Source organism: Tyto alba, unplaced genomic scaffold (genome assembly GCF_018691265.1).
Source record: "Tyto alba isolate M040663 unplaced genomic scaffold, T.alba_DEE_v4.0 Super-Scaffold_21, whole genome shotgun sequence".
Lineage (NCBI taxonomy): Eukaryota > Metazoa > Chordata > Aves > Strigiformes > Tytonidae > Tyto > Tyto alba.
Window position 1 is genome coordinate 9,504,391 of NW_024881295.1, and position 20,096 is coordinate 9,524,486.

General features: G+C 42.7%; 1 protein-coding gene across 1 annotated transcript in view; it reads left to right on the plus strand.

The window, feature by feature from the left end:
- ITPR2 (inositol 1,4,5-trisphosphate receptor type 2) overlaps positions 1–20,096 on the plus strand; it is a 272,128-nt gene that overhangs the window by 147,763 nt on the left and 104,269 nt on the right. The window contains 1 exon segment of the mRNA XM_042795147.1: positions 36–144. Coding sequence (XP_042651081.1) covers positions 36–144 — 109 coding nt within the window.

A 20,096-nucleotide genomic window follows, 5' to 3' on the forward strand; every position in this document is an offset into this window, starting at 1 on the left:
GCAATGCTCCTTAAGATTTAATATTTTACTTTAAGGTTGATAAATCACACAAAGAAGCTAATGGAGAAAGAAGAAAAGCTCTGCATTAAAATTCTTCAGACATTACGAGAAATGCTTGACAAGAAAACTGACTTTGCAGAAGAGGTACTGCTACCATATTAGTATTAAATGTAGAACTAATAGTATGGTATTAAAATGTTGGCTCTAGGATAGTAGCAGAAGCTGACATGATTTCAATTTCCGACATGTTTTAAAGATAACGTGGTGTCTTAGGAACAATGTGGTAAGGTAGAAAGTAACACTGGTACAAAAGAAACTATCTGCCTTACATAGTTTTGTATCAGGGACTTGACAAGAGTCAAGGCAAGAAAGATTAAATTAATTATCAGTAGCGAGTATTACTATATATGATTATTATATATTGGATATCCTGTATTTCTGGAGACTAGTCTTCTTAAGCCACATCTGACTTTATCATAAAATCAGTTGGAAATATAGGGATTTTTAATTGCAAGTGTACAGTTTTTCCCTGCTGCCTGTGGTGCTGGACTTTTGTACTCCATGCACTTTTTAATGATCGTAAATGTGTGACAGGAATATGTAATGTTAAAGCAGAGGCAGAGCTGCCAGTTTTGGAGAGAATTGACATAGTCTGTACTCTGTAAGTGTCTAATTATTTCTTGCACTCCTCTCTATCCCCTTATTGCCCAGTTTTCTCCTGCAAAACCAAGTTTTTCAAATACCTCTTTCATCTTGCCTGTGCCTTTGGGTATCAGTAGCTAGATCCAGATTTACACGTCCCTTTTATTTGAGCCTATCCCTGTGCCTTTTGTGTGGTTTCCTCTTATCAGTATTTCTGAGTATTCCCCAAATTCTTTTAGCATTATTCACTCTAAATATGATTCATAGAGCTATTATCTAATTTCCTAGTGCCGTCAGTTTCATTTGTTCACAGCTGACATGTTTAGTCAAGTATGTTCATGGGTTTCACTTTACCTTGAGAAAAAATACTGATTACAACTCAAGTGTCGCACTGTTTCACTGTCTGAAGCTTTTACACCCAAATATTTTCAGATGTCTAAGTAACAGTGCTTATTCATGTTATTGTACCTGGCAAAATTAACCACCATTCAGGTATACTAGCTATGAGATTCAATCTTAACCCCAATCTAACTTTAAGAAAAATAAGATCTGTGGTGATTAAGATGCCCATGCCTATTTTTGGGTGTTTAAGATTTTACTTTTAAAATTAAATATTTTGGTTCTGTCATATGATGTGATAAAGTACCAACACATTATTGTCTCTTTTATGATAGATGAGCCATATATTAGAAATGGGAAATACTACACGCTTTGTTTTGACTGCGTATTGTTTGTTTTGAATTCAACATATGGACATGGGAACATATTGCCCAGGCTTGTAAACAACTTGCTAGACAGGTAAAAAAAATCTCAAGGCAGAACAGTGAGATTAAGACAAAGGCACCATTAGCAAAACATCAGTCCTGTTCTGTGCAAAAACAACCAGTGCACGCAGAGGAAACCAACCTTCTCTTCACCTCCTGCTTGAAGAAAAATGTGGCTAGGCCTCTGGGCAGATGAATTTTTTTTAATATAATGACAAGAGTTTCACAGATATTATTATTCTTAATTATTATTCAAACTTATTCTAATAGCTTTCTGGGTCCATAATGCCACTACATCACACAGAAAAACTAATTTGCTTTTGTAACTGCATGCTGTGATGAACTTTGCCAGATCTCTCCAAAATAATTGCACAGACCCAACAAAAGTTAACGTCATCTCAGGACTACAGGGGAAAAAAAAAAAAAAGCAACGCTTTAATGTATGACTTTGAACAAGCAAACAAAAAAATTTATTTCCCTGTTTTAATTGCTCTCTGTAGCCTGTTGTGGACGCTGATGAAGCGAGAGTGAGTGAAGCAGCCAGAGGGGGTGTGCAGGGGCTTCCCAGCCAGCCAGCCCAGGCTCTCCTTCTCGGGAGCGGGCACAGGGGGTGTATGCCCAGACCCCTTGTGTGGCCTCCACCATCTCAGTACGGCATGGTGGGTGGAAGACCTCCTCAGGAAACAGAATTTCTCTCTCATGCTTTCTCTTGACTCCCACAGATCTTACACTCAGGAATGTAATGTGGCAGTGCAAACAAATAAATGAGTAAACAAGCTTGTATGGTTTGCAAGTGCTTCTCCAGCTTGCTACTCCTATGAGTCATTGTTCATGGTATGGACTTCAGAATAGTAAAAATAGCACAGTGAATAGCCTCTTGTGCGTGTTTCCAACTTTTTTGGAATGGTGATCTCACTGCCTGAAAACTTATTCAACTATGTTATGCAGATACTAAAAAAAATTATAGTAATAGATACGTAATGGTCATACCAAAACAAAGCTACAGAGGAACACATGGCATTTTGACAGAAAGCCTGAGTTTGTTAATCACCCGTCATAATGTATTTTGTGTGATAAATTTGACAGAAATGATAAACGTCCAGTTTCTGAAGACTTTCCCACAGTGAGAAACAAGGAATAAATCATGAAATAGAATTTCTTCCTCTCTCTCTCTCTTCCCTTTACCTCCCACAGTCGAGATCCAGGTCTGGTAACCTTGCCTTCTGCTGTCTTTATCTTTCATTTGGCCACTGAAAGGTAGCCTGTTTTGCTGAAGGAACAGGAGGAAAAGATAGCTGTAGGTGTTTTTATGTCTGTTCCTGTATCCACTGTCTCAACTCTGTTGTGGTGCCCCCCCCTTGCTGGTGTTTCAGGGCTGCTCGCGCCCTCCTGGCTCCACCCTGGGCTGCCCCTGCAGGAAGCCTTTGAGGCAGTGCTTGCTTGTGTGTTGTTTTGCTTAGTGCTGCAACATCTAATCATGTTGGGAATCAAAGTTTAATTTCAGAAGTTTGATTTAAGGTATATAAATGACATATAAAACCTCTTGGCCATTGATTGGCTTTCATAAGTAATTGTAGGTGATTATTACAATCTCCTGGGAGTTCTATGTTAAGTCCTAGTCCTATTTGTATTGATTAGGTAAATTAACTAGAATGAAACTTGATCTATAGCCCCTCTCTTCTGGAAGAGCTCTTCCAGAACAGTGTTGAAACACTTGGGTAAAACAGCGTGTGGGACATTGCCTTTGTTCAGACAGTTACTGTGGTATAGATAAAAGCCTGTTTTAGACTGACTGTTTTAAGAAGAGAGGAGAGACAGAAAGGACTGTGTGTGGACTGGATCTGCCCCATCTATGTTTTTTTTTCTGTTGCAGACCATTTTCATACCTGTTTTACAAACCCAGACAGATCTTGGTTTAGAGTTTTTGAATTTTTTAGGCAATTCTTTTTTGTCTTTCATCACAGTGCTTGATTTCAGTTTAATTTTTCTGTGAATGCTGCCTCTAGACCTACTTACATGTCTCAGTTTGAATCTGAATAACATTTCCAAAAGCACCTGAGACATGTAGATTATAGACGCACGTTCACTATGCAAACTGGACTGGAGCAGTTTAGAATCTTAGCATTATCTTGCTGCCTTGCTGTGAGCGACTGTCCCTACAACAGAGCTGGGGGGACAAGAAGGGTGAGTCCTCCCAGCTGTTTCAAAGAGGGTTCAGAAGCTTAAATTAAACTCTCCCTCAGTGAATTTGATGAAGCTGTCGAACTCCTTACCGAAGGATGCTCATATGGCAACTTCTTAACCCACTCCAACTGCTGGCATGTCAGTGCCTTGGACATGGACAACCTTCTGATTTCCCAGCGGTTCTTAAATGAGGTCACCATCTCTAGGGGAAAAAAATACTATCTCTGATAACATGTGTGTATAGGACAAGTTTAATGTAACATTATTGGCTAATCAGAGTGTTAATGGATGATGGTGCATTAGAGAACATGGCAGAATCCAAGCCTGTATACCCTGCCAACTGGTAATTCCCAAGGGAAACAGTATTATAGATAGATTGAACCCTTCAGTAGAGGTTACTTGTGCTGCAGAACATGGACTGTGTACTTTCTTCCCCCTTTAAATGTTGAAGTACAGTATAAATGATTGAAAACTGGATTTTTAAGTGTCAGTAGAACAAAGACAGTGTAAGATGATTAATTGTCAAAAGTAAGTAGTTGTGCTTTTTACCTTTTATGGAAAAATTAATGAAGAATGTTGTCTTGCTCTTACACATTTGCACTAGTAGCTTTGTAGCCTTTCGTTTTTCAGTGTCGATGTTTTCCGCATTCCACTTTAGATATGAAATGTAAGCTATTCTCTCCTCTTTGTTTTCAGCAACAGTACCAAATATACATGTGAAAAAATAGTACAGCTTTGGTGTAAATAGAAATGTATTTTATTCCTGTAAGATGCAGTCCCTGATATGGCCACTATCAGCTCTTGGTCATTGTGTGCCAGAAGACCTGAGTCTTTTCATGTGGAGCTATTGACAAAACTCAAATAAATTTATCAAAAGCAGTAGTCACAGTTCCTGAATGTATTGATCTACCAGTCAGGCTGAAAACAGTGGGAGAAAAAGACCAGAGGTCTTTTTCTTTCTGCTGGGAAAAAATGGATTCAATGTGTCTTGGAAGCCAGGAGATGTTGCTGGGAGTCACTACAGTGTCCTGGCATTGCAGGTCTTTGAATCAAAGACATTCTCAACTTAAACTGCATTCTATTCTATAGCTTCATCTTTTCAAAATGATTTTACTTATTTGCATCTGTGAATTAGGCAGCATTCAGATAAATAGCATAAGTAGGTAAAAATAAAAGGGAAAAAAAGAGAATTATTTTGAATGTGTAATGCTTGCTGAATGTATTATACCTTAAAAGGACTTTCACTTCAAATGGGAAAAAGAACAGGATCCAAAATTCCTTTATTTGTGTTACTACTCACATTTTGAATTAGTTGCACTGCAGGCATTCTGAAGAATTACATTTAATTTTTCATCATTTCTGCTGTCTATTTGTGCTCATTTATAAAAATGCCTGTGCGCTAGCCTGTTTTTTCCTGTTGTCAATAGGCCTTTCTCCTCACTAAGTTCAGTGTGGCTGTAAGGTTATGGGGGTTAGAAATACCGTAGGACAATGTTTAAATTCAGTGCTGTTTATACTGAATTTTTTTAAAAATCACTTGAGCATTTCAGCTGGTAAAGGACATTTTTTGCAGAATCCTGCATTAATAACTCTCTCCTTAGGAAAACAGCCACAGTCTGGGGGGGACTGGATGAACAGGGAGGAAGAATGTTTGGTTACCTCTAGCAGTGGCAGCCTGGTTACTGTGACCAGCACATATGTATGGTGTGGTCAGGAAGCTGCTGTTGTGGCTTTGTCCTAACAGCTAAGTGATGAAGTATGGCAGAAAGTTCAAACTCTGCTGGGACAAACCCCTCCATCTGTGCAACGGTTCACGTGAAGGTGGTCGTCTGTTGCAGAACCAAAGCCTGCACTGATTCATTGCAGCGGAGGATTCAAGCTTTGCTATTGCTGTGAATCCTCTGAGCCAGTAATTGCAGCAGCAGGAGCATCAGAGCTTTCAGATATGCAAGACTAAACACTAAATGTGGTCAGATCCTTAAAGTGTGGTAATTTCTCATTATACCCGTACACTGACATTTTACAAGCCAAATAAATAAAAACTTAGAGAGAAACAAACTAACACAGTTTCACTTTCCCCCCTCTCTAGGCTTCAAGATGGAATAATTAAGCAAAGAGATACCACAAGACCTGATGCTGTTGTTTGTACTAGCTAGGTGTTGTTAGCCAGAGGGCTTAGTGTCTCAGGCCGTCAACCACTATGGCATGTTGTTATTGCTCCACGCTTCTGGTGCTTTGACATGCAGTATCAGCTAGACTGTTCTGAAGCAGCATCCCTCATCTCTGCGGTATCCCTTATCCCTCCTGTAATGTGTATTGTTCTGGACTAAAGGAGAATACTGCTTTACGCTGTGGGAGACATCCCCCAGAGATTCTGCTGGGTTTCCAATCACGTACATTTACAGACAAATTTATTTTGCAGCTAATGCAAAAACCTGTAAGTGGTATGTGAAAAACATGACTTCTTTTTAAGGGGAGATGTTTTTCTGTAGATAACAGGCCCCAGAAATCTGATTCAGCTTTGGACTGTCATCTGCTTGTGTTCAGAAGCCTATTGAAAGCCACTTTACTTGGGCCAGTTGTGAGGTGCTTAGTGGTCTGTGTCAAGGATAGTTTCAGGCAGAGTGCATTGCTGTTGTTGACCTGAACAGGAACTTTAAACTGAAAGTCATATATCAAGGACAGGTAGGAGGCAGCACTTCTGACCTGTTATGAAGTGAAAGGCAGGAGCACTTTTTCTGCTGCGGTGGGAATGAAGCACGTGCCAAACTACTTTGCAGGACTGGGTGCATTCATGATTTTGCCCTCTTTTATACGTGTAATTGTTAGCTGTCACTGTGATCCAAATACATTATCTCCAAGGCACTTTGAGCTCAGGTGATAGTTGAGCGAGCAATGGTGTTCACTACTCCCTGGTACTTATTCTTCTTTGTTTTAAAACCTTAGTTGTTTTTTGTTTGTTTGTTCTCCTAGTCACAAACAAATCTAGTGGCAGGATGCCAAGGCTGAAAAAACACATGGTTGTAAACACATTTCTTCTGAAAGATTGTAGCCTCTCAGCAGCTCATATTTATCAAATTTTAAGAATATGGTATGTTGTTATTCAGTTTTGTTTCAGAAATATTAAGCCTCAAATCCTGGTTGATAAATTGTTTTGGAACTTGTATCATCTACCTTTCTCATATTTCCTCTAAAGGACCATCTGATACAGTAAAATACTTTTTCTGTAGATACTGATTTAGACAGCATCAGCCAAAACAGTAACAAACTGAAGTAGTTGCTCCTTGCTCTGAACTTCAAATGACCAACTTCTGCTCTGGAACTTCCCCTTTACACAGTGTATGTGACATAAAGATGCTCCTTGTTTTCCCCTTCTTTTTTTCATACCAATTCCTTTCTGTGGATTTGATCTTAAGAACAGCAACCCAGCAAGGAGATCTTAACAGCCGCTAAACTGTTTGGCATCCTTCTCTTCATACTACTTTTAGTTTAAAACAAATGGAAAGAGTGCAAAGTAAGAGAGCCGTTTTAACAAATTAAAACCTTCAGAGCTGTGAATATGATTCATGTCACCTTACTCAGGTACAAAATTCATGGAACTGATCAGGATCCTTTATGTGAACAACAACAGTTGGATTTTATTTTTGTTGTTGTTTTGAATACGGTGGGATGGATTTTGCTGAAGACTTCAGTTCATCTGGAAGTTAAATTCCATGCTCACAATAGCTATCTGAATCAAGTTCTACATCATGAAGGCATCAGGATCAAGGTTTTCTTTCTGTCTGGTTTTATTGATATATTTTAAATCATGAATAAAGCAGCCAATATTTTTAGGAATTTAGTAGAAGATTCTAGCAGATACTAGATTGGCAAGGGACTAGGTAAATGACCAAAGGTATGTTGTAGGTCAATATGTAAAATGAGTCAGCAGTTTTATCATATGGTTCACGTCTCCAGGTGTGTGGAGTTTTATGTGAGGATATTTGCATAAATATAAATATTTTAGATTATTTATTCCTATTGCAGCTCTTTTTTTAATGATCAGCCTATTACCTCCATGGTGGAGTCCTATTGGAAGATAAATATTTGAATGTGCATTCTATGTCCTACCATATTGTTTTGTTTTTAACAGAGTAGATGTTCTTGCTTAGAATATAAAGTATCTGATATGCGTTAATGCCTTCAGAGTTACTTAACATGAGGAAAAATGTAATTCCCATGGCTACCCTGATTTTAGTGATTGGTGCTTGTTTCAGTTACCCAGATGACATCCCAAGAGGCCTGTGTCTATGCTTATTTGCAGAGCAGGAGCAATTCACATAGGTGCAATAGGGGTTTTAGTACCCTGCCTGCCTGATGCTAGGAGGAGCTATGCTGAGGTGAGAAGGGGAGTTACCTGAGTGATGAGTACGGGGAGAGAAACAAAATGCAGGTATCCTGAAGTTTGGGATAGTTGCAGTTTTTCTTGGGAGTTAGGAGAATAAAACTGCGTAAAGCTTTTTCTGACTCAGCCTGGAGGATGTTTCTCCCCACACGCCTCCTGCTCCCTTTTAAATATTAGTTGCTATACAGAAAGTCCACATTTCTGAGCAGTTTCTGTATCACTGTCGGGTAACATTTATAATTTTTACTGGTGAGCACAGAGGAGTGCTGCAGTATCGCAGAGACCACTGTGTGGCAACTGTGGACTTTTCAAAAACGTCTCCTGTCTGTGGGAGCAGGTCAGCTGCTGCTGCTGCTGCTTCTGCACAGCTGAAATCCCACAGCAGTCAAATGTCTGCAGTCAGGGAGGGGGCGAGAGAAAATGTCTCCTCTGGTTTTGAATTTCCTTGGAAGGGGAAAAGGGTTCTTTTGTTTTCTGTTTTTTTTTTTTTTTTTTTTGTTGTTGTTGTTGACTGTCACAAATTTGCTGTTGCTTTATTTAATATGTTTGAGCAACAACCCTGTTTGTACTTTGCAGTCACACCAGAGATAGCAGTGAGCAGAATTCAATGCATTGTATTAAGGATGGCCAATGAATATTTATGATAGACCTAGGGAGCCAGTAATAAAAATGAAATCGGCATGATGCCACTAGATCCAAATCTTTGATCTCTGTTTTAAGAGAAAATACAATAAAGCAGGGGATAATGGACTCATTATAATGGAATGGTTAGTTATGGTTAGTTAGGGCAGTATGAATAGGTGGCATTACATAAACTGCTGTAGTCCAAGATTTACAATTCAGAAATGTGTTTCAGGAATGGAGTTTGTACAGAAAACCTCAGTTTATGATATTGTTTTGGTTTAGTCAGTCCAAACACAAAGAACTAAAGATGTATGTCAGATAGGATGGGCTATGCTTTTGCCTTACTAGGGGAAGCAAAAGCAGCAAGAACTGGCAAGGCCCTTCTACTCAACCTCTTTCTGTGCTTCTGCTGTGAGCAGGTGGGGAGGGTTGAGCCTTGCAGGAAGGTGGAAATTAGATTCCACGCCCTGACCAGGCCGGTTTGCCAGATACCAGATGTGAGGGGACACTTGGGTTTATCGGCAGAGAGGGGAAAGTTCCTGGTTTGGCATCACCCGGGGAGGATACGAGGGTTGTGGCTGGAGATGTATGCCCCAACTTGGAGCCACCTACCTCTTTCAGGAGCAGGGAGAAACTACTGCAACGTGCTGAAACAGCTCTGGGGAAGCCTAATGAAGGAGTCAGTATTTGACAGAGACAGGGAGCAGGAGCGAGTGAGCTATTTTTCTTTTTAATGGTTGCAATTACTTGCTTAACACCCCTGCCACACTAAGCAAGACGCAGAGGAGGGTTGATTCCAGGCCACAGATGAAAGCTGATCTTCAAGTCTGTCTAGCCAGACATGAGGAGGAAATGGAAACTGTTTTCTGATTTGTTTCATACTGATGTAATTTCTAAGGGACTTCATCACTAATGACATCTGGCAAGGGATTAGTCTGTAATGTGGTCCATGTCCCCCCTCTCCCCCTTTTCAAGAAAAAGAAAGTATATGCTGTATTGAACTTTGGAAAACAGCTATTAAGCAAGCCTAGTAACTGCTTCTGATAGTGGGTTGTTTTTTTTTTTTGTCCGATGAGGATTTTACCCAGCATGTTTGGCCTTGGAGGAGCGCCTGGATGGTATTGCCAGCTGGAATTGTCAGAGCTGCTTTGTCTTCTGTCCCAGGAAAACAGAAGCCTGGCGGGCAGTCGCTCTCGCTCTTATTTCATATCCCTGCTTAGTCAGAGTTGCCAACCCCAAGCACTGAAAACCCTGAGTCAGGCCACAAACAAATCACGAGATTTGGCTTGAAAATCATGAGATTTTTAAATTACAAGAAGTTTATTTGGGATTTCTTTGAGTCTTCGAAGTGTCTGTTCTGTCAATTCTATTGTACAAATCCCAGAGCTTGAAATATGCTTTACTGAATTATGCATGTGTTTGTTTACTTAAATGAAACCCAGGCTCATTTATGGTTACCTGACCTCTGGAGTTCATGGGGAAAAGACCAGAATATCTAAATGATGTGCGTTGACCAGGCTGCTCAATGAGGGGCCTGTCCTGGAGCTGGTGATTGCCCTGAGGATTATGAGCTTAATTATCTCGGTGTCACTTTGACCCCTAGGCTTTTTGCAGAGAGCTTTTTTGTTGGGCAGAGCCTGATGAAAGTGTTCTTTCAGTTTATGGCAATGAACACTTTGTGCAGGTTGTGCCTTGTTTACCTTGCAACAGCTTTCCACGGGCAGCACGTGGCACCCTGCCAGTGAGGCACGATTAATCCGTTTTCTTCCCACTGCAGTTTCACCATTGCCCGGGTCTTGCTTGGAGCGCACACGTGCAAATGCTTTCTGCTGTATGCAGTCACGAGCGTAACGTGCTGACACGGCGTGGATGTCAGCAAGGGGCTGTGCTGGCTCTGAGCTGGCTGAGCTGTGAGACAAGGAAATGTGCTCTGAAGGTTTGGACTAGAGTTGATAACTCCAGATGCAGAGCTGTCACTTGGCGTTGGGGAGAGTACCTTATCGCTCTGAAAATTCCTCTTGGCAGTTGTCCAAAACATTTTGTCCCCAAGTACTGAGCAGTTACACTAGCGAGGTCTCTTTATATTCCTTTTTCCTTCAGGCCTTTTATTCCCACCCCCCACCCCCCCCCCTTTTTTTTTTTTTTTTTTTTGTTTACTAGCTTACTCCTCTTTCTTGCAGATAACTTGATTTTTTGGATTCTTTAGTTGTATATGGCAGCACTTGTGTCCCATTAGCTCCACATCCACTAGGGATGGATGCCAGTCTCCTCTCTCCAGTGCCAAAAACATTTAGATAACCTTCACTCTCAGGTTTTTCAGTATGAAGACTACTGACTGTAGGGGAACAACGAGTTTTGCTTGAACCAGATGTTTTCTCATCTATGACCAGCTAGAGGTTCTCAGCTCTACTGGGTGTGGTTTAGCCCTTTAGGAAATCAAACTCATCTAAATATACAACTATTTGACTGTGGCTCTCTAAAAATGAAAGTCTTTGCATTTAAACAAATGCTGGAAGCCCTGCATATTGTTGGGAAGTTCTTCCTCTTTTACTAGTCAGGGCAGTTTTTTCAAAGGGGCTAAAAATGTTACAGAATAGACTATGCAGCCTGAGTCCCTTGATTTTGTGAAGAGACCCATATTAACTAGGTAGCTTTTGCAAGGCGGAGGAAATAATGATGGTAATTCACTGCTAGCAATAAAGTGAGTGATAGTCAGTAAATACACCCTGGATGGCACAGAGGATTGTTCTGGTTATATGTCACAATCTTTATTAAATTTGTCCTGGTTGTTGGTAGCATTTTGTTCATGTAGTCATTTTAATTTTGACAATAAAGCTGTCCATACGGACCTAGAAGGGGCCTTTTGAAAAATGGAAGTTGAACAGTTTAAGCTGTCCTTTTCTTCTTTTTCTTCACATATGAGTATTCTTACAGTGAATAACATCATGCATGGGAAAAACTCAGATTTTATTACTTGAGTTTGGATTTTTGTTCTGGTGCTGTCTGTGGAAATGTCTGCATGAAAAAAAAAAACAAAAAAACAAAACAAAAAAAACACCCAACCCTCAGCCAGAGTAACAAGTTTAAGAGATTACTTTAGGCTGTGGTGTGCTTAGTCAGAAAGGAGTAATTTGTATTGCAGAAGTCTGGGCAAAGTGCTACCTATTTCTGCCTGTGTGTGCAAATAACCTACTATGCCACACAGCCAAAGGAAAGGGAGTCAAATGAGAGCTGTGCTGGCTGTGTTTAAGCATGCTGAGCACGTGTGTTGAGCTAGGATTAGGAGGAGGCTGATGAACTGTCTGCTTCTGGAGTCCTACCTGATGCTCTGTGAGGTTGGTTAGAAGGCTTTGCTCTCCAGAGTGTGGTCTGCAGAGTGTCACTTGACTTAAATGAAGCTGTTTATATAAACAGATTATTTCCATACCTGTGATACTGAAAGAGCTTGTTTTAACTCAGTAGCAAACTCCAGCATACCAGGTAATCTAAATACAGGTCTTTTACTGCCTTTTTTTTTAATAAAAAAAAAAAAAAAAAAAGAAAAAAACCAGGAAGTCAACTAGTTGGTATATGGTATATACTTTAATTCAACATGCATTTAACTTTTCAACTCTAAACAATTTGAAACTGTAAAAATCCAATTCCCTTGACTTTTTAAACAATCTCTCTTTCCTATTTTTGCATGTACATTTTCCTTGTCTGTTTTGTTCTGAGTTTCAGCTGAAGAAAGACTTTATTTGGGAGCAGGAAAGCAAGTGTCGCTGGGATAATGTTTTCTTTTGAACTAGCCAGGAGTTTATGGCTTCTGTGTCTTAAGTTCAGTACTTTGATCACTATCTGCCTGTTTTGCTACTAAGCCCTATGTAGTATGATTTTACTGTTGCTCTGCCCCACGCAAGAACTGTGAGGTAATAAAATCAGAGTAAATTAAAAGTGTTTTCTCAAGCCCTCTGCATCATTCTGAACTATTAATTTCGCACTGCAGCTCTGCCAACTGAAAAGTAGCTGCTTTATTGCCCCGGACTACGGGGTGCACGTACATCTCCATCTTCCAGCAGGGGCCTCCAAAGCCACAGGAGGTGGCAAACCAGCCGCCGGGCAGCTGCAGCAGTGCACAAAGGGGCTCTTTCAGACACGTTCTCGCTTGAAAAGCACATGTGCAGCTAAAACAAGTTACAGTGCCCATCTGACTTGAGCAAGAGCCACCCTGGGGAAACTGTCTTTTTTTTTTTTTTTTTTTTTTTTTTTTTTTTTTTTTCCCCCTGACATTGGTGAATAGATATATTGCTCTAATCCTTGTTTCTGACTTGACGAATGCTGTGTTTGGGCCCAGGATTTTGTTCATTCCAGATTTTTCTGTTGTGAGAAGAGTTGCTGAGAGACAAGGGAATGCATCCCCTCTCTGATGGGCTACCTGAATATAGCATCAATTTTTGCCCCGAGTCTGCTGCCCAGTGATGTAGCATCGCTGTGGGCATGTGTGAGTGCAGCAGAGGGTACTTTTTAAGTTATCACAAGCTAGCTCCTGTTTCGGGCTCCTCTCCAGAGGACCGAATGACTCACCTTCAAAGCAGGTCTCTCTGAAAGTGGAAGCAGGACTTTGTGTATGACAGTGCAGAACCTAGTGGTTGGCAGGGCGCCCATTTTCTTCTCCTTAAATCACGCAAACAGTGTTGCTCCTAGGCTTTGTGAAATGAAAGATGTGTTGAAAAAAATGGTATGAAGTCTTAACAAACACTGATTTAGTAAGCTTGGCTTTGGATTATCTACATACATTTTTGTTCTGAAGTTGGCTTCTACTGGGGAAAAAGCATGCTTTTTAGAATTTGCAGAAATGTTGGCATACATGAAAGAGTTGCTTCTTGAATCAGACTTCAGAGACTCTTCCTGCTGTTTTGGCCAACTTGACTTGCAATGCCCGGTCTCCTGAAGGAAGAATTCAGGGTCAAAGTGCCTCCAAAAATCTCCAACCCAACACGGTGATGCAAGAAAAGACAAAGCAGAGGGACTTGTACGTAGAACCCTCCCCTACAAACCTGCCTGTGGCATAGAGGCGCCGATGCCATGCGGTGTGGGTGGGGTGGCTAGCAGCTCCCAAGACTGTAAGCTGGCCGTGGGTGCCAGACGGGCGCAAGTTGGGATGCGTGTTAACCCTCAGCTGTGATCTGCGGGTGTTACTTTTCGTGACGCAGATGGTGACACCGCTAGGAAACCCCTTGCCTGAACTGCATCTGGCCCTCGTTTTTGACACGGGGAGGAGCATGTTTTATCCCCACCTGCTAAGATATATCTGTTATTAAGTAGCGGCTGCTTTGTTAGTGGAAAATCCCTGCAGGTGAGTGATACCTGGCACGGAAAGCACGCGCGAGGCAGGAGAGGGCTGCCGCCCGGACCTCGCCGCGCTCGCTCGGCCGCTGCCTAGGAGGCAACCCGGGCAGTGCCCCGGGCAGTGCCCCGGCCCCCGCTCCCAGCCCTCCGCCCCGGTGCTGCGGCCCGCGGGAGGGGCCCGGCGGGCGGGCGGGCGGTCGCGCTCCTCCCCCGCTGGGCATCCGAGGCGCAGGCTTTGCCCCTTTTAAAAACCCAACACCCCCCCCCCCCCCCCCCGCCCCACACACTCCCCAGGCTGCCGTTAGCCGCCATCTGCCCGGCGACTGACGGAGAGCGGAACCGCGGCGACGGCGCACGGTCCCGCTCGCCCGCGCGGCACGTGACCGCGCATGTGCGCGCGGGCGGGGCGGGAGCAGACGGCGGCTGCCGCTGAGGCGCGCGGTGTCCCGCCCCTCCCCCGCCCGGCGGCACCGGGCCGTTATGTAACGCCCGCAGTGTCTGGCAGCGCGCGCGCGCGCGCCCGTCACGTGCACACACACCCCACCCCCCCCCCCCGGAGGTGCTCCCTGCCCTGAAATGATTCAATTTCAGGGCTGCCGGGGAAGGGCCGTGAGCCCGCATGCGATAAGCTGCGCTGCTGTTCCGGCGCTAGAAAGCGAATGGGCTGATTAGCGGCGGCGCGGGCTGATAGCGGTGCCCGTTGTAATTGTTGGGGGGGGGGGGGGTGTGTGTGTGGGGTGTGTGTGTGGGGATTATGCGCGGCGGCGTGCCGTGCCGTGCCGCCGAAAAGCGCCTGGAGCCGGAGCGTTATGTAACCCGGCTCGAAGGGCGGCGAGCGACAGTCTCTCTTCCTCCTCAGCCTTCCCCCTTGCCGAAAGGTCCCCGAGCACTGTTTATTGCTGCTTGGCGGGGGGGGCTTTCGTCCTCCCCGGCATCGCCGTCACCCCCCACCACCACCCCCCGAAAGCGGTTTTGGCGGGCAGCAAAGCTGACTTCAGGTCTCGGGGCGATCGGCGGGTTAGTCGTCAGGAGGCTGGCGGTTTTGGCAGGGGATGCTGGTTTGCAGGCAGTCACCGAAGTTTGGGCACGCAGGTGGCCTGCTAGGACTTTTTAATAAATTTACTTTATACGTGAGACTCCCTGGGCGGCATTGCACAGGGGTGTCTATGAAGCCGCAAATGTTTTTGACATAAACCTTTTGCTCAGTTTTCTGCAAAAAAAAAAAAAAAAGCCCTGTGACTGGGGGGGGGGGGGGGGAGGAAGAAAACAACATGGAAGAACTGGGACAGCTTAAAGTTTAAGCAACAATTTTTGTTAATAAGCAGCTGAGGAAAAAATTGACATAGCTGAAAGGCAGAGAAGAGATTCCCCCATCCCCACCCTGCAACATTCACTCCATCTTTTCTCCAAAGTACGTTTTGAAATTTCCTCGTTCCTCCTTTGATGGAAGCTAATGTTCATTGTCTTGCCCTTGAAAAGAATAATATTGTTGCCCAGGAGCTGTGAAGAAACCAAACCCTCTGAAATTTTAAGCTGTATTAAATCTTCTCAGCTTTCTAAGGGCCCGAATATACTGTTTACAGGTAGTGATTGCATGGCAGTCAAAACATTTTCATCTTAAACATTTCCCCTGCCACCACTGTAGTAAGAAAATAGCCGTTTATAAAGCTGTGCTTGCAACAAAATCCAATGTTGTTTGATAAGATCAGGTATACTGGTTGTGCATTTGGGGAATATTCAGCAAACAATACCACTTTATATGATACACATTCTGTTATCCTGTATTTATTATATTTCCAAGAGGAAGTTCTTGTTGGAGTCACTCTTTTTATTAATAAGCATCACAAAATATTTTTTTTTCTCGTGTTTAGAGGTTTTTCTCTTCCTTTCTATTTCTCTTCCTCTGTTCCTTCACTTCATCTCTCTATACGCAGTTAACATACCGATGCTTAAATATACATTGTGATGTATAGTTACATAACCCTGTCTTGCAAAGCACCGAAAAATGATGCCTGGCTTTATCTTATGACTATTTTTTAAAAGTAGTGGGTTTTGTGTATAATCTGGCACTATTGAAAGATAGAGGAAGGCATGCTGCAGCTACGTAGGGATCACTTTCCACAAGTCAGAACAAAAATAATATGAATTATACTCCAAGAAATACCATATGCTACATTTTTGCTAGCCAGCAAGTCTTAAACCCAGAGTGTATAAATGTGTTTGCTAACGAGAGGATACTCAGTTGATTTAATGAGTTAGTGATGCAGTCGGTGACTGCTCATTATCATCAGAGCATTTAACTTGCTGCAGCAACTCAGAAAATAAATGAGTGTAGCTCAGACTGGACTGTGCTGTGAGCGAAACGAGAACTTTTTCTCTGCGCAGCTTTAGCAGTCTTCAGTTTCTCCTGCTTCATATTAGCCATTCCGAGCTGTATTTAGGATCCTTTTACCATCCATTGCTAAGCCATCCAAGGAAGGGTAAGGGAGTGGTCCCAGACCCTGCCTCTCGTGAGCAGAGGCAGTGCCCAAGCTGGTAAGCAGAACCAGAGGTCTTGACAGCTGGAGATTAACAACATGCTCTTTCTGAGAATAAATGACCATTCTTCTCCCAAGCTGTGGTGAGAGGACATTAGGACTCTGGTTATCGTCTAACAGGCACGACAGGAGATGAAGGAGCTCTGAAGGTGCGGCAGGCTCTAAATACAGCTTGAGCAGGTCACATCTCTTATGAATGAGAGCAAGTCAGGAGTCCTGGTTAGCTCTGACAGTGACTTGGTATGGTGTTAGACTGGTCAAATGAAAACGCGCTGTTCAGATATCACTTACTGAAAGAACGTGACAAAAAACTTCACATTTTGATAGTTTTGACAGTTCCTTAGGTATCAATATGCCCTTGCAGCTGTGGGTTAGTAGATACTGCACAAGCACAGCACATAAATAACAGCAATGAAATTTGTTTTATATTGGAGTTGGTAGAAAAACAGCGTCCCGATAGTTTAGGGTATAAATACAATAGAAGAGGTTTGTGTGTTTGCACTTCAAAAGTTCTTTATCCTTACAATATACAATTACAGCTAAAACTGATTAATTTTCTCCCTCCTCCATGCAGAGTTTTAGAATCTGGTTTTGATTGCTTGTGCTTTGCTGCTATCGCACGATTTTTACACAGTGCTGTAACTCAGAGCTGTATGTAATGAAACTTTAAAACTGTGTCGAGTTTTGGAATGTTCACCTGTGTAAAAAAAAAAAAAAAATCCAACCTACAGAGAATTTTAAAAATAGACCCAAGTCCTCCCTGAATTCAATTACAGATGCCTGCCAGCTGCTTCCCCTGCCTGGGACCCGCATTTCTAGCTTCTCTGTTCCTCTGGATGTTCCTTGCAGGGGAGCAGCCCGTGTGACATGACTGATGAACAGCCAGATTGCAGAAAGAGGTGCTCGGGTATGGACTCCCCTGCCATCCCTCCATCCCACCTGCTGCTTGGGTTGTCCTTTCATAGTCACGATTTGAGCTGTGCGATTGTTGTACAATGTGGATACCGGCTGTGCGGCTACTGCTGGGACTAGCACTTTATTCTCGGGCTATGTGCAATGACTTTTTGAAAAGCTTTTTATTTAGGCCCTCTAGCACTGCATCTTACAAAAAACATTATAAGAATCCCATCTTCTTGGATCTGTATTCTGGCTGAGTTCACAGGCACACATTACATCCCCCATTTGCTAAAACACTGAAGTGCAGACCCTGAGCAAAACTGCAGGCTTCATTTCCCCAGAAAATATATGCAGATTGTAATATATTTGCCCATAAATGCATATGCTGGATTCTCCTGTAATGTGGACACTGCCCTTAAGGAATTGTTTCCAAACTTGCAGTGCAGGGTCAGGGGGGGGAAAAAAAATAAAAAAAAAATCTGTGCTTACTTATTAAATTACATGTGCTGTCTTTTGCTGTGTATCATCCTTTTGGTCTGGTCACAGATGATTCAGCTGTCCAGTTCCAGGAGAACATTTTCCAGCAATGTCATTTGGATGTAATCCTCTTTCTGGTATTGTCCTGTTTTACCCCCATAGGCTTTCTGAGCGTGTGTGCCCATCTGTGTGTGGCTGTGGCAGGAGCTTTCCATCCAGTCTAGCTGTCTGCAGGATCTCACTGGTTCTGTGCTGCCTTGCTCTCTTGGGTATCGTTTTACTCTTTGATTGGGAAGAATATGGTTTGAGGGTTTGTGGCAGAAATTCATTTACTAATTCATAGGGGAGGGAAGTGGGGGAGGGGAGAGAAGGGAAATAATTCTTTGGTACAGAACAACAATCCTCCAAGGACATAGTTACAGCATTTCTTGTTAAAGTACAACGTGTTTGTTTTCAAATTGTGTAGAAAATGCAGTGATTCTGTGGCTTAGGCTATTGCATTCTTAACACACAGCTATGATGCTGGGGCAGATACAGCTGTTCCTGAGCTGAGCAGTTCCATGTCTGGTCCCACTGATTTCAGGGGAAACTACTTATTCACAGGTCTTCACGTAACATGATGTTGCTGCCTGACAGCTGGAGACACAAAGTTGAATGCTGTGTTTGGTTTGAGATTTCTCAGTGGTTTTTAATTTTGATGCTGTGATCCCAGCAGAACTGCATTTAATTAAGAACCTGATCCATAGCTCTTGGATTTAACCATAGGACGTGCCCACTTACAGCATGCAGTGCTGCCCTGTGTTAGGGATCCCTGACTAACTTCACTAGCAACGTTGTGCAACTTCCCTTTCAGGTGCTGTCTTGTTTCGTGTTTTCTGAGGTTCGTCTCTGTAGAGTTTCATGGATGTACCCACAGGCTCTCAGGAAATGAGTTCAGATTTGGTGTTAAAATTGAGCAGTTGTCTGCTGTTTGATAGGTAGATTTAGGGTTTTTTTCTTCATAAGATTTTAAGTTAGGTTAAAGGTCAATGCTTCCAAATTTTATTTTTAAAGGATCCTGATACTTGTGTGATAAATGTGATGAAGCTGACGTCCGAGAAGCAGAAGTGCACACAGCAAGTCACTGTAGCTGACAGATTTCAAAGGATTGTAGCTGGTTGTGTAAGCCACTAGCTGGAATGGTTTGATGTAATGCTGTTTCCAGACAGTGTGGGGACTGCATGTGCCAATGCTCTGTGTTGCCAGACAGAAACCACAGCAATTCACCCTCAACATAATTACCACCTACAGCAAGACTAGCAGCTTTTAGATGAGGAGGAGTGGGATTCTTTCTCTAGGAAAACACCAAGGAGTTTATGTCTTGCTGTAAATCTGCCTAATCTGTTCATTAGAAGGGCAAGGGATAGCAATAAACCTCAGCCCAGATTGCACATAATGAAATATTTTTAAAATACTCTTTAATGTTAAACTGTAGCACAGGCAGAATCCAGAAAACTCAGGTGGCACTTCTTAGAACTCATACAGTGTTAGTGATGGTTTTGGATATGCAGCATAGCTTCTGTTACATGTGAGGCTTTAATGTGCATTTTCAGTACTTCATTTCCCTCTATCTGGATGCTAAGATTAATACTATTGTAATTATAGCTCTAACTACTTACAGGTTTCTTTTGGATGGTTGTTCATTTAAAATATCCAGGAACATTGTTATAGGGGAAAATACCAAGTCAAAATTTTATATTTAATTCTTTACTTCCTTATCTACTTTTCTAATTCCTCTGTCCTGCTTTGAGCCCAGAGGGCAACTGAGCACCACACAGCCGTATGCTCACCCCTTCCCCCTCAGAAATTAGAAGGAGAAAATAAAGTAAAAGGCTCAGGAATCAAGATAAGGACAGGGAGGGATGACTTGCCCATTATGGTCACAGGCAGAAAGCAGATTCATTAGGGGAAGAAAAAGAACATCAATTTAAGTCAAACACTAACAACAGCAACACTTAGCTGACAGAGCAGGACAGTCAGAAGTATTACCACATCTTAAAAACACCTTCCCCCCCACCCCTCACCTCTTGGGCTCAGTTTTGCTTCCAATTTCTCTGCCTCCTCCCTCGTAGCAACATAGGGGGCAGGGAATGGGGATTGTGGTCAGTCCCTTGCACATTGTTTCTGCTGCTCCTTCCTCCTCATGGGGAGGACCCTTCTCATTCTTCCCCTGCTCCAGCACAGGGTCCCTCTCAGGGGAGACAGCCTTCCACAAACTTT